The sequence below is a fragment of the Meleagris gallopavo genome, chromosome 1, assembly GCF_905368555.1.
Source record: "Meleagris gallopavo chromosome 1, MGAL_WU_HG_1.1, whole genome shotgun sequence".
NCBI lineage: Eukaryota > Metazoa > Chordata > Aves > Galliformes > Phasianidae > Meleagris > Meleagris gallopavo.
Window position 1 is genome coordinate 49,172,787 of NC_139404.1, and position 14,889 is coordinate 49,187,675.

At 43.3% G+C, this 14,889-nt stretch overlaps 1 protein-coding gene across 1 annotated transcript; it reads right to left on the reverse strand.

Annotated features, from left to right (window-relative positions):
* Positions 1–3,844: 3,844 nt before the first annotated feature.
* Positions 3,845–14,035, reverse strand: RBX1 (ring-box 1). Its single transcript, XM_003202292.5, has 5 exons — positions 13,868–14,035; positions 11,610–11,688; positions 6,610–6,680; positions 5,234–5,319; positions 3,845–4,014 (listed from the first exon to the last, which is right to left on the reverse strand). Exons 1-5 carry the CDS (start codon positions 13,943–13,945, stop codon positions 4,002–4,004), a joined length of 327 nt encoding a protein of 108 aa, XP_003202340.1. The 5' UTR covers positions 13,946–14,035; the 3' UTR covers positions 3,845–4,001.
* Positions 14,036–14,889: the final 854 nt, after the last annotated feature.

Genomic DNA, 14,889 nt, shown 5'->3' on the forward strand with positions numbered 1-14,889 from the left:
GAGCTGTGTGCAAGGAAAGGCTCATTCCTAAGGCCCCGAGAAACTGTGGGTGCCCCATCCCTGGAGTTCAAGGCAAGGTTGGATGGAGCCCTGGGCAGCCTGACCTGGTGGGTGGCAGCCCTGCCCATGGCACGGAGTGGTAATGGTGGGCTTTGAGGTCCCTTCCAACCCCACCATTCTGTGATTCTGGTAAGGGGAACACGGGCCCTCTTTTTCACCCACCACCTGTAAGCCGGGGTGCCGTGCCCACACAGACTGCACCAGTGGACCTTCTCCTCTGCAAAACAAACCTCTGAGAGGCGGTCAGTTCGCTGCTCACAATGTCAGGTGGTGTTTGAAACTAAGAGATTTATTACCCAGTGTCTATAAAGTCTGCGGCAAATCAAATCTGTGATGGAAAAAAAAAAAAAAAGGCAAAAAAAAGCCTGTAATGAAAAGATTCAACACAGGAAGTCTGATAAACTGTTAATTTTACTTAGGCTAATTACAGTATTTACATCTAGGTAGCACTGACAGCTCAGGGCTTTGATATACTCTAATGTGATTTATAGGCAGCAGAAAGGTGATGGGCGGAGGTTACTCTCTTTGCCCAGGATTATCAGCTCTATATGACAAACTCAGAGGAGCATTGTGGATCCAACAGGCTGCATCCTGTACATCATCCCTAGGGCATGAGCCCAGAATGGTGTGCTGACCCTGGGAGAGACAAGTGGGAGAGGAGAAAGGAAAAGAGGCCACATGATTTTGCAGGAACTGCTTTTGGTGCTTCAGTCCATGGCTCATCATCATCATCAGCCCTGGATATAAAGAGGCTGCTGTCATTATCCGTGGCTCTGCTCCACCAGCACAACCTACAGCATTTGGGTTGAGGAAACAGCCTCAAAATGAAGAGTGGTTGCAGCTTGGATGTTGGTTTCCAGCACAAATGCTGCTCCTGCTGTGAGGGATGTTGGGGACTTGCTGCGACCATCCCTTATCCTCCCCCCTGAAGGCCCCCAGCTCTGAACGGGACCAGCCAGGGGTGAGATGCTGGAGGTGGTGTCAGCCCAGGGCAGAGATGAGCACTTTGGTTGCAGAAATAGTAAAAGCAATTTTTGAGGGCGATGCTCCTAAGCTTGGGGGCAGAATAATGATGGTCTCGATTCTTCTCCATCAGCACCTCTGGGTGTCAGTATCAGATTTTAGAGGCAGTCCCTGGACCATCAGGTTGGGATTCACAATGACCTCAGCCCCGTAAAAAATGTCTTGCACAAACACATTGAAATCTGTCATAAACCTCCTCTGCTGTGTTCCCAGCATGCCTGGAGCAGGACGCAGTGTCCCTCCCTTTGCTCCTCATTCTGTACTGAGCTGGGAGCTGGCATGGAGGTGGGTGCCATTTGTCTGCCATGTAGCAGAGGGGTTCCAGGGCTCATCCCCAAACCCAAACACATGGGAAGATTGGTGTTTTTTGTTTTTTGTTTTTTTTTTTGGTGAGAAATGCAGTGACTGACATGCTGGAACTGTACAAAACTGAACTCACGTTTTGCAGAAAGGGCTGCAGCTGCAAGCTGGCTCATGGTGAACAGACCATGGTGAACAACCCATCAAAAAAGCCACAATACTGAAATTCAGGCAGGGGAGGTATCCAAAACATCAAAAATAACCCCATGTTTTGCATTAAAAAATCATAATGTTTCCTGTATAAAATGTCAGCATGATTCATTCTGATGTATCTAATATGACTGGGATGAAAAGAACACTCCAAGGAAATGTCACCTCCCTCAACACACAGACGGAGACGAATGCCTGTTTTGCTTTGTGCTGTAGCTGATGTCTTTTAGGACATGGAAGAGGAAGAAGGGATGATAAGGAAGATAAGCACTGAGCAAGCTGTGCTCTGGAGAAACCCTCCCTTAAAATCCATCAGCACCCACGTGAGATGCAGCACAAGACAGAAAAAAGAACAACCAAGGGAGGCACACAGCCAGAAGAGGACATGTTCTCAAAGACACCACCAATGTGCTAAATGATCTAGAGTCATCCACCCATGGCAGATCGGCTGAAAACATGTTTCCACAAACTGAAAATCCAGATAGGCCACGGCCACGCAGCTCTGCAGTCCCATTTGAGTTGTGATACCTGCACTGCTAACACGCTCATACTTGTGAATGGGCAAACCCCATGCTGCTGCAGGTCTGGGAGAAGGTAAATCCAGCAGGAGAGCAAGCAGTGATGTGTCTCCGTGCCTGGATAGATCCTTTCCAGAATCAGCTGTTGTTAATTGCATTAAAACGTTAAAATACATTTGAGGTTTCTTCTCCAAGCCATATTATTGCACGTGTGGTTGGAGTTACACATCACAGTGCAGCTGGAGCAGCCCTCAAGGCCCCCCATGTGAGCTACATGCACAGTGCCACCCAGAGCAGTCACAAGCCTATCCTTTCCCCAGATTTCTGGAGGAGGTAGTGGAAACACCAGAATTGCCATCTGCTCTACTTGGATACAACAGATTCCTCTTACCTTCACTTTATACCACTGCTGAAAACCGTGCAGCCACATGCTGTGCATTGGGTCGCTACAAAGATCAAGCCTCTGCTATAGGGGAATCAGCAGCAGAGATGCTTTGACTGGCAGCAGCTGAAAAGCCACAAAGCAGACGGAAATGCCTGCGCTCACTGTGTCTGTCCAGTCAAGAAAATACATTCAGGGCAGTGCTAAAGGTGGACAAACCAGGACGATGTGACTGGACACAAAACAGAGATCTTGAAGAAGTAAATTCCCTGATCAGTGAGCATCTGGGTTCCAGGTCCTGAGAAACCCAACACTAAACAAAATGGCCTGTCATAACGAGAGACATCTGACATTCAGATAGATGCACAGGGCATTCAGAGGGGAGTTCACATTCCAGGGAATGGTATTTAACCCGACTACAACCATTTTTATTCTCTATCACTCCGCTGTATTAATGTTAAATATCAATCCTTTCCTCAACAACTAGGAAAAATGTGTTGATGGAAAGGTAATGTCCTGAACAACCAACACAAGAATTTAACCGGATCTACCACTGCTGCCATGAAGTGCCACAGCCTTCAGTAGCAGGAAGAATTGCTCTGACCTTGTTCAGGTTCCGGGCATCTGCTGAGGCTGTCAACACAGGGACCAAATGTTGATGCAACGAGGATACCATTCGGTACAGCAGGTACCAAATGAAATGTGATGTAGTTTTCAGAGTAACAACATCTGGCCAGTAAGAGCTGTGGGTAGGCTTGAACCAAGATAATACCAGCACAGAGTGAATTTGTTCATACACTGCTCATTTTTAGCTCTGCAGTCAATCTTGCAGGTGAATTTCCCAAGTGTGCTCTCACCTGACATATGGAAGTGTTTTATGACCAGTGATAAAATCTAACATTTAGTTAATGTCTACAAAGCTAAATGCATGAAACTGTGAACAGGTAATGAAATTTTCGTCCGTAGGGGAGCTAGTTTAGTCAAACTAAAGAGCAGAAGCAATAGAGTTTCTAATAATGACACTAACCACTAACCATACATATTATTATTTCAACTGAGCTGCAAGAAAGCATGTCCATATGAAATGCTACCTGCATAAACTACATTAGCTGGGGCCATGTCCTGCGTCCATTGCACTCCATGAAAGAGCTTAATGATGACCTCATTGAGCCAGAGGTGTGGTTCTAAGTCACGTGGGAGTCAGACCAAACCCACAGCCAAAACCTGGGCGTGATGACAAGAAGAGCTGTCCTGCTTAAGAGCTGCCTGGTTTAAGTCTCCAGTCTACAGAAAACTCTTTTTTCATTGACTGACTTACTTACCGCTCATGAAAGAAAGACAAAAACTTAGATGGGGAGCTCCTGCAAGATTTTATTCAATGGTACACAATAGGGCAAAATTAAGATTAAAGCAGAATGTATACATTACTGATTTGTCAAGCTGCTAAGACAAATCCATACTGACACAAACAACGGAGGCTGACAACATACGAAGTATGGTGACCATCTCTAGTGTCCATACCTGCAAACACAGAAATACATTAATGCTTAAAAAATGTTTAACACTAGCACTGATTTGGACATACTCATTCTATCACAAACCAATCTGCATGTAAATCGGATGAAGGTGAAATGCTATGCTATGAAAACCTTAGGAAACTCTCCATACTTCACTTCCCCCAAAAGTCTATTTGGATATTAGTTATATGGGAGACTGTTCGTGATTCTCCAGGATTTCATAAGCAAGAGGCCCTTGGTATCCTCATCTTTTGCCCTGAATCCCACTTCATATATACCCTGAGTGCAAATGAGGCCAAAGCCTGTGACATCGCTGGATGTATCACTGAGCACTCATCAGAAGATATTCATTCATGCCCCCATTGCTCATAATGCTGCCCATGCAATGTCACTAGCCAGGCAACAAGGGCTCAGTTTTCATTAGGTGTTCACTAAAACATTGTAATATCAAAACACTGGTTAGAATTAATATGTTTTAAAAAAGGAGGAAAGAAAAAAGGAAGCTGAATTCACAGTTAAGAAAAGACTAAGGGATAAATTGTCCAGAATGAAGCAAATAACAAACCTCCTCACTGCTATCAATGTACAATTACCCCTCAAAACCACATCCCTTTACCTCCCACTCTTATTCTAATAACAGACCTTTGAAGAATGCAAAGCAAAACAAAAAAGAATGTTTAAATAAAGAATAAATGGGTCAAGGCTGTGACAAAGGGTAGGTGGACATCTACTTTCAGTATACTAGGAAATCAGCTGTATTCATCTTTGATCCTACTAAAATTACAAAACAGATCACTGCAATTCAGAGGGATCCGAGAAGACTTCTGGCACCTCTATATAAATGCTCTGGAACTCAAGAAGCATAATTCAGGTCATTTTCTAAACCCAAACAGCCCATGGGGCAACATAGCATTCACCCAAGGCTCCACTTTCAGTTAATTCCATTTTCTTCTCACTGTTCTTTTGAGAGAATGTCAATAGAAACCAGTGCCTTTTAACAACTTCCACATCCACCACAACTATTGGGGCTTCCTTCAGAGCTCACTTCTCACCAGGTCATTAAGGGAAGTGAGATCAATCAGCGAGATGGAGAAAAAAAAAACCTTTCCCAACAGCAACTATGTGAGACCACAAATCTGAGAGTATCCACATATCTGACATTCATTTCTATCAGCAGAAAGACAACTGGATTTTTCATCTTGAAATCTGTGCAGGATACCTACTTTTGGAACTCCCATTCCCTGTTGTCCAGTGGGCATACTTGGCGAGTTTTGAGCCAGCGAGAGATGCAGTGGAAGTGGAAAGCGTGCTGGAAGAGAAAGTCCAAATCACATCATACTTCAGAACACACAGACATATCTCAGTGTAAAAATTACCGTACAAAGCATCGTGGTAAGAGCACAGCAACTGTTTGCAGACAAAGTTGGGGAGGACTGATCGTGCACCTCACTGGCAAACACCAAGGAACTGATCTACATTTTCAGAGAGGAATGGAGCGTGAGGGAAATGGAAGCCTGTTCCACAGTACACACAGTGGCAAGCAACTGACTTCTGATGAAGGAGAGAATGCAGAGTTTAGCAGCTGCTAAAATTGGCAGATGCTGATAAGAAGCATAATCAGAAAGACAACAAAGAAGATTTCACAGTGAGCAGCAAGGACTGCACGTATGTATGTATATATGAAGCTTTCTGCCAATCTTCTGGATAAACTAATGGCTTGAATATAAATGAACTTGCAAAACTAGAAAAATCTCTATGATGTAGTTAGTACAGGCACTCTCTTCCATGCCCTAAACAGCTCCTCAAAAACAAGCTTCCATTTGTGCTCTCTCTTACACACAGAAATCTTCATTTTGACATGAGAATGTTTTCACGTGGTGAAAAAAATCACTCTCCTCTTTCACAGACAGAACTGCCACATTTACAGTCTTACTCCAGTATTATCTCACCGTAACTTGGTCCCACAGCACAGTGAGGATGGGGGGGAAGGAACAAGTAGTTATTGTTCCCTTATGGAAAATTAGGTCTTCCAGCTCAGGTCCAAGCTAGCTCAGATGTGCTTAAGTTTGAGCTCACATGCCAGTGGGACCGCATGTGAAGGAGTGCAAATGGCAACGAATGGAGAATAAGCGGAGATGATACACTAGAGCTGATTTCACCTTCCTTCAGAAGGGAAAGCAAACCACCTAGCTACTCCACATGGACTCCTTGAATCAGCCTGCATAAGGACAAATCATGCGTGCTGCCATGCAAGTAATTCTATTATCTGGGGACAGATTAAAAAAAAAGCAACATAGCTTTGAGGCAGCATCTTGATGAGGGAAATCCTGCTCAAAATTAAACACCTATTACAATGCCAAAATACACAGGCAATGGCTCATCTTCCTCCCTTGTCTTTCACATAGACACCTTCCACTCTTCAGTTATTTTTCTCTCTCCTTTATACATGCCACTAAACAAAATACTTCAAACAGTGCACTGTTTTGTCTTTTTTCCCCAGGAGATATCTGAAATATTTTATAGAACAATCTCTGTCCCTGGTCACGAAAAAGAGGGCAACATCACCGCACGCATACTCAGCAATCAGAGTCTCCCTTACATTGCAGACGCCCCACGCAACCGTGCACTCCTCAGATGTAGCCGATGCTTGGTTTGCTTGACATTCTATGCCTGTAAAAACAAAGATTAAACATACATATGCAGGAGTAGAAGATGAACGTGCAATACCAACTAGAAGATTTCTTCATTATAACAAGCTGAGGTGGGGGAAGCTCTTTGTTCTGTTGCATTTATTACATCAGAAAGTGTCAAGAGCCATTGGTTTCACGAGTTCTGCTTTTCTAAAAGTATCAGATTAAAATGTATTTCATCCTACTGTTCCTCCTCCTCTACATGTTTCGTATTCCAAAGCTCCAGACAGCAAGAGTAATTAGCTCATCTATCAGTGACATTTGTCTGCTTTCCATACTTTAAGGATAAATATTTTTCATTTGTTCTTTTGTGTTTTAATGCATCCACCCTGACAATCAGTTGCAATAGCAACTAGGTGAAGAAAAGTTCACCTAGATTTCTTATTCTGCTTTCTCTAAATAGAAATTAATTGTCTTGTCAGACATTCGTCAGTTGTATTTACAAATGAATTAGCTCACATAGTGATGAGGTTTTCCTCTCTCCTTTCTATAGCCTTTGACAGGTAAGTAAAGCCTAAAAGTACATAGTAGAAAAAAAAAAAATTTAAATTGCTATTTTGAACTTTTTACAGCTAAGAGCTCAGTACCTAGGATGATCCCAAAGATTATTTATGGTTTTGTCTTGGGTTTTAAGTTTTGTGTCAGGTGGTGGTATGCCCAGGAGCACGAGGAGGAAGGAAGAACACCTCTAGGAAAAGAAATCCAACAATGATTGGACTCTCCATTCTAGAGCCAACCAACTCACTTCTGCTCCAGTTCAAGATGAAGCTTCAGAAGAATTGAAAGACATTTCCAACTTCTTCACAGTCAGCATCACAAACCTACGTGACCAATATTTTAATTTAGCTTCCTGCTAAAGGATGTTTCTTCCAAAGGTCATGCCCAAAAGGTTTAAGAATGATCAGTTTAGAACTTGATACGTGGGCTTGTTGCTTTATTTTTTTGCAGATCTGTTTTCCTAGCAAAGAAAAGGCCTGAAGGAGTTCCAGTCCTCTGCTTGATTCACAAACGAAGGATTAATAAAATAACTTTCAAGCCCATGCATTTAGCTGAAGTATGTGATCTTTACTTCTTCCTGTCCTATTCATCCTCTCCTCCGTTTTCCACACTCCTTCAGGCGTGGAGGTGAACAAAATAAGAGAAAAGACAATTTTTCACGAGATGTGAAAGACACTGGTTAACCTCAATCACAGGAAATCATTCCAAATAAGACAGACAGATAAAGAAACCGAGTAGCAACAACTGTTCTGCACTGTTTGAATGAACCCATATTATATGTTTTACATCAAGACATGATGTACAAAAGCAGGAAGTCCAAAGCTCAGTTCTTGGCCTGCCCAGGGGAGAGAACAAAATCCAACACAGCTGAAGAGTCTGATGTCTTCAGTGCATTTAGCAATAGAAATAAATCTGATTCAGAAAAGGGAAGATGCTCAAGGACCTTGAAGAGCTTCAATCATTTTGGTGAAACATGCACTTGTTAAAATTTCCTGCTCAGTATTGCTACAACAATCTTACTGTTACTGCAGTACAGACTCGTGGTATCACAAAGTATGCTAGGGGGTATAATTTTAGTTTGAAATATTTGCCACAAGTCTATATGGGAAAATAGTGAGATGAGAAGTGAGAGAAAGAGCAAGAAAAGTCAGCAGTTATACAAACTTTAACTGAGGAAATCTGTGAAAGCCAGGAAAATAATGCACTACACAATATACTTATTTTGTTTTTTCACATCTTTCCATGCAAATAATGCTGACCAGCAAGAATAATTTAAAAGATGACAGACCCCAAAGCCTAAAAGAACAGATGATCTTACGCACATGTAGCTGAGGAGGAGTTCTCTTGTGGTGATGTAAGGCCCTCCCAACACAACATTCAGATTTAACTCCCTCATCAAACAGGCCAGATGCTGCGGCTCACACTACTATCTTCAGCTGCCAAAAGCAGGCATTCCCAAAGCTGAAACACCTTCTGGTCTCCCAGTTGCCTAATTTCAAAAAGGGGCAACATATCACCTATGCAACAAAAATGAGCAAACTCTCAGAAAACTGAAGCTGGTGATTCTGGCTGTGGAATAAAGATGAGCTATTTCATGGCTGCTACTCCAGAAGAGATGATAAGAGACAGAGAGTAACTCGAGGAATGCTGAAGTATTATTTTTCTGCTTTGCTTTTGACAGAGTGAGAGCAGGCAGATACAGCTGAAACCCAAACTACCTGTAAATAACTGTGAATGAGGCAATGGAAGCATTTCAACTCAGGAAGATACAGTTGAAGTCACAGCCCACTGCACCAGTGAATTTTATGACAGAGCTCTTCAAAATGGCTTCTGCTTAAGCAAGGGCAACCACTGAGGGATTCCCCTTTCTCTTTACCCAGTGCTTTCTGCAGTTACACCCTGAAGATATTGAGTTATTGGGGAGAACAGAACAAAATGTACATACCTTGGCTAACAACACATACTGTACTATGCCAGAGACAGAAAAAAACAAATAACCTGGCTAGGAAATCTAAAGAACATTTGTTACCTCCATAATGCAGAATGAGCTCTTGGTTTTTCAAACCTCAGAGGGCTTTTGGAACTTTCTCCATGCAATTTTCTCAGTTCAAGAATAATCTGAATATTCACCCTAGGTTCCTCCCACTATACTGTCGTATTTTTTCTTCCACTTATAACCCCTTCACATGATGCTCAGTATTTCCTCTGAGTATCACACTCTCAAAATACTTCTGCACAGCTTTCATTGTCCATTCCTACTTATGACTTAGCAAACTATATATACATGACTTAGTAAACCTCATATACTTAGTTCTGTTCTTCTGCTCTTCTCAAAAAGCCAACATAAACCAACCTGCAAATCAAAACTTTGGGATTTTTCTTTGGATTCTAATCAATTTGTCTATCTCTGTGACACCAGAATATCACGTTTGATACTTTCCATCTTACTATCAGAGAAAGAGACCACTATTTCAATGGCACATTTCATACAGTTCAAAACACACCAATCACCTTACTGTACCACATTCCACAGAGCAGATAACTGACTATTCTGATCATGGTGTTTCTTAACATTCCCCAAACTTGCCACACTGCAACTATCGCAGCAGAGAGTAAACCTTGGAAGAAATCAAAGACGCTGCACAAAGAAAATCTAAATACATTCCGGGTCCTTTCAGAAAAGAACAAAAACCACTGGAAATCTACTCATCCCTTCTATGTGCTGAACACGAGCCATAGTGAGGGCCAGGGGAATCCTTTGTCCTTATTATTAGCAACCAAGTCGTTATGTATGTGCATTAGCAGGACTGCACGAAACCTTAACATCGTTATATCCTAACTTTTGGATGCTCAACTTCATAATGTTAACAATCTTCCATTAGCGTGGCTGGCGTTACTTATCACTGTTCTAATGTTTTCCCTTTTAAGGTTTCTCCTCATCACTGGGAGAGGGAGACATTCCTAGCCTGCACTTTATCAAACTGAATCTTGTGTTGTTCTTCCCTGCGCAATCTAGTCATTTTTTCTCTATTTCCCATCACTTCACATCTTCTGTTTGAAAATCTAATTAAGTTGTTGCTTAATATCATTAATGATCTGTAACAAGGAAGTAAGTAAATCCAGAGCCAACGCTGAACTAAGCACACCAATTTAGATACCACTTCTACTCTGTATACTGTCAATTTTGGTCTGTCATTTGCAGTTTGGGCTTTTGATAACATTGATTACGCTCTAACTAATAAGGTGTTATGCTTGAGCAACTCAAAAAGCAAAACAAAACAAAAACTAAGTTACCCACGCTCTCTTCCTTTGATGTTCTTCCTAACATGTCTATGCTCTTTCAATTCCACCCAACCTCAATTCTGGCAGGCCTCTTTATTTATGCTTTTTTTTGTTTTGTTTTGTTTTAATTATTACTTATTTTAAAATAGAAATTAAAAAATTTCCTATTGACAAAGGAAATTCACCACTGGAAAGTAACATCTATCCACATTCCTTCCAGCTCCTCTGAATCTTCCCTTCATCCTCTTGTTTCCTATTTGCCATTTATCAAAGCCAACAAATATATAAGACTCTATTTGATCTCCCATAAGAGGTGGCATTAATTTTGAGGCAGATTCACAGAAGGAAACACACCAGCATCCCACCTGTTTTGATTATCTTGAATTACAGAGTTGTATGTGTTTGTTTATTACATATATGAATTCTATCAACGTAAGTTATGTTCTAATTAAGTTAGTATATTTGTTAATTGGACCGTTGAGAGTATACAGGAAAAAAAAAGTGAATTAGTACTAGCAATGCTTGGTGTTGGTTTCAGGATTTTATTATTTTCTTCATAAACAACCAGGTGATTCTCTAGGCAGCCACAGAATTCCCCGTAATATAACCCTAATTTAGGCAAGGTACCTTTTCTGGAATGAGGAGTCAAAAAGTCAGTGGTCTAAATCTTTTCTGGTCAGTTAGACACAGAAAGCAGAACATGATTTCATTCTAATGGTTGCCATCAAAAAGCTGATACCTACTCCAACATCCCAACCCTTACAATTTAACACCTCTCTTTGTAAATAATACTTCTACAGACTCTGCATTATTACTTTGTTCCTCTTTTTTTTTTTTTTTTTTTCATTCAAAATACACCGAGCAGCATCACCTCTTCTGCAGTTGTGGTACTGGGGGTTCTATTTTTTAAAAGAAAAGGGTGAGTGGAAACCAGATGACAGAGGTCACAAAAACAGATTACAGGACTTCAGCATTACACAGAACAGAGTTTAGTAGTGGTACTGAAAGTCTTAGTTCTGAACCGAGAACCAGAGTGTATTTGCTGAAATACACTCTGAACAGTGGAAATTTCAACTGTGCATCTTGTACACATCAAAACTGTAAGTACTCTTCCCCATCATTTACTTACATAGATCCATAATATGGTTTCTGCAAATGGCACAGTTATCAACCACAATGTCCCATGCCCACAGAGCTACTGCGTTCCACTAGAGTGAGGGGGGAAAGAAGAAAAACATAAATTTTATTCAATATACAACACACGAAAATCCTTGTTATTCCTCAAGATCCCATTTCTTTCTGAAATAGAAAAGTTAGGATATTAAAAACCATGCACCTTACAGCTCCAGAGTAATTCTTTCTCGCATACCTCTCACACTCAATGTTTCCTTCTAGTTTCAGAAACAACAGATACCTCTCCCAGTCCCTCTCTCTCTTTTTTTTTCTGCATTTCTATTTATAATCTGGAGGCAAGGATGCATCTCATGCCACATCCTCAGTTCAGAATTTCTATCATTCGCAGCAGTTCTCCTAGTAACCATGGCTCAGAGCAGATGCGGCCAACAACCAGAATTACGTCTAACTTTGCCCCTCAGTGACTCCTGAACCATCTTCATTGCAAAAATAAAAAAAAAAGAAAAAATCGAAAGTGCTTCCAAACAAACCTTTCAAAAACTTTACTTAAAAATATGAATGGAAGAAAAGTGGGATATCTATTCTGTGTTACTTCAGTAGGACTGACTAGAAAATTCCATGACAAGTTTAGAAAGCCAACTGAGAACGAGACTCTGACACAAGCTAAAACATAAAAACATAGCACCTTTTTATTCTTCCTAACCCCCAAAAGAACTAAATCATCCCACCATAATTAGGTCTTTTGTAAATTGACAGGACTCACGGATTGTTTTGAATACTGAAGGCAAACTCATCTATACATTGGTAGACAGATAGTCTTTGTTTCTACTTTATAAAACAGACTGAATTTTGTTTCTTTCTACTCTTTCAGTATTTTATTGACAGTGTATCTTCTCTGCTTTATTCCATTTACATATAAATGTTTCTATTGCTTCCTTTGAGCTCCAAATTCTGAAGGATGAAAGCAGACTCCCAAGTGTTGCTAAGTGTTTTTTCATTAGTACCACCAATACTATTACTAGATGTTTTGGGAAATGGGTGAGTAGTGATCTTCTTCTCATCTAACAAGTCCAGCCAGCCTTCTGGCATAGATTTCATCTCCCAGAGTCTCCATCCGCACACCATAGAGTTACTATAAAGATCTCAGCACCTTCACAGCTGGATATTAGGAAGAATTTCTTCTCAGAAAGAGCAGTGATACACAGGCACAGGCTGGCCCAGGGAGGTGGTGCAGTCACCGTCCCTGGAGGTGTTCCAGAACTGTGTGGATGTGGCTCTGAGGACACGGTCAGTGGGCATGGTGATGATGAGCTAAAGCTTGGACTGGATGATCTTAGAGATCTTTTCCAACCTTAACAATCCTGTGATTCTGTGGCTGCCACACTTTGGCTACTGAATCCCACCACCCCTCTTGGGACCAACAGGCCTGCACTGAGCTACACATGCCTCAGGCAGCCCTCAGCACTTCACAGGGGAGCAGAAAATGGAACCAGCGCTTCCCACCACGATAGTGAGGAGTGCTATAGCTGTATGGTAACTGCTACAGATGACAAAGAGCATACTGAGGGTAACTCTTGCGAGCAGGACTGTTGCACTGGCACTTCATAACACTGCTATCACCTAGAACTGCATATCCTAAACACCTCTGGGCCCCGCTGAAGTGAACTTGGGGTCTTTCACCACCATTCAGCTCGCAGCCACGCTGGAGCTGATAGGCTAAAGAGCCACATTATGGCTGTTTGGGGGAAGCAATGAAAACCAGGGTGACAAGACAGCATTTGCTAACCGCCTACGAGTGAGTTTGTGAAGAATACAAAAGGAAGCAGCCAGACAGATGCGTGCCACAAAGGGCCACCGGGACAACTGTGCCAGAGCGGCCGGGACTGAGGAGGAAGCAGCAACCCGCTCCCTCAGCCCGATCTGCCCTCGGCTCCGGGCGGCGGGGCCCAGATAGAAATAGCCCCGCCCCACCCCTCCCCATCCCCCCGCCCGCGCGGCGGCGCCCTCTGATTGGCCAACCTCCGTTCCACGCGCGGAGATCCGCCTCACCCATTGGCCCGGACATAATGCAATAGACTCCGCAAACCCCCCCCATCATATGGCAGCGCCGGTGCGGAAGCGAACGCCCGGCTCCGTGAGGGGAGCGGCAAGCGGCTCGCGGCCCGGGCCTGCTCGTAGCCACCTGGCCGTTCCCGACCTCCCTTCTCCCGCTGGGACCGGCCGGGTAGAACGCGCCACGCTAACGGCTCTCACTTTCTTCACTTCGAAGCGCTTCTTGCCGGCGCCGCTGTTGGTGCCGCTGGGGGTGTCCACATCCATCGCGGCCGCCATTTTGGATGCGTGAATAGGCCGTTCCGCTCTGTGCGCATGCGTGGCGGAAAGGGGTGCAGGAAGGCGTGAGCGGAAAGCGTAGAAGCTTCCGCCAGGCTCCGCCCCTCCCCCACCCTCTCCGTCACCAACAGGTGCGGGGATGGCGGCAGCGCGGCGCCCGGGGGAGGCCGGGAGCGCGGTCACGTGGGTGGGCATTTAAAGGCGCCGCGCAGGGCGGGGCCCCTTCGGTTATTCCCTTAGCGAAGGGCCGTGGAGGCGGTCGGGTAGATGGATGCAGGCGGGGCGGCGGGTCGTAGCGCCGTTTAGAGCACAATTTGAAAGATTTCTTTACATGAAAACATTAATTAGAACCTTAAATCTATATGATCTAGGGTAATGTCACCCTAAACTCAGCAATCATTCTGGACGTTAACAAAGCGTACAGTGGTGTGTATGTGTGTCAGAGAAATGCTAATGTCCATTTTGCTTTAAATGATCGCAATATAATGTTATAGTCATCCCAGCTCGGCTGGTGTTACTGTGGGGAGGTGGCTGCCAGTGGGTAACAGCCACACTGCAGCAATCATACGGCCTGGAGTTATTATCTGGTGGAAAATCATTCTTTATTGTCTGGCAGCAAAGAGAATCACAGAAACACCAAAGTTGGAAAAGGCCCACAGGATCACCCACTCCAACCATCCACCTATCACCAATAGTTCTCGTTAAAGCATGTCCCTCAACACTAAGTCCAACCATTCCTTGAACACCTCCAGGGTCCGTGACTCCACCACCTCCCTATGCAGCCCATTCCACTGACTGACCACTCTTTCAGAGAAATAGTATTTCCTAATGTCCAGCCAGACCTCCCCTGGCGCAGCTTGAAGCCATTCCCTCTAGTTCTATCAGCAGTTACACGAGAGAAGAGGCCGACCCCCAGCTCAATACAGCCTTCCTTCAGGTAGTTA

What these genes read in the sequence shown, in the direction of transcription:
- RBX1 (XM_003202292.5), bottom strand. Translation starts at nt 13,945, where the DNA reads ATGGCGGCCGCGATGGATGTGGACACCCCCAGCGGCACCAACAGCGGC. An exon ending in AAACCATATTATGGATCTAT is followed by an intron (nt 6,681 to 11,609) that starts GTAAGTAAATGA and finishes TTGTTTTTACAG; the next exon opens with GCATAGAATGTCAAGCAAAC. An exon ending in TTGCGTGGGGCGTCTGCAAT is followed by an intron (nt 5,320 to 6,609) that starts GTAAGGGAGACT and finishes TTTCTCTTCCAG; the next exon opens with CACGCTTTCCACTTCCACTG.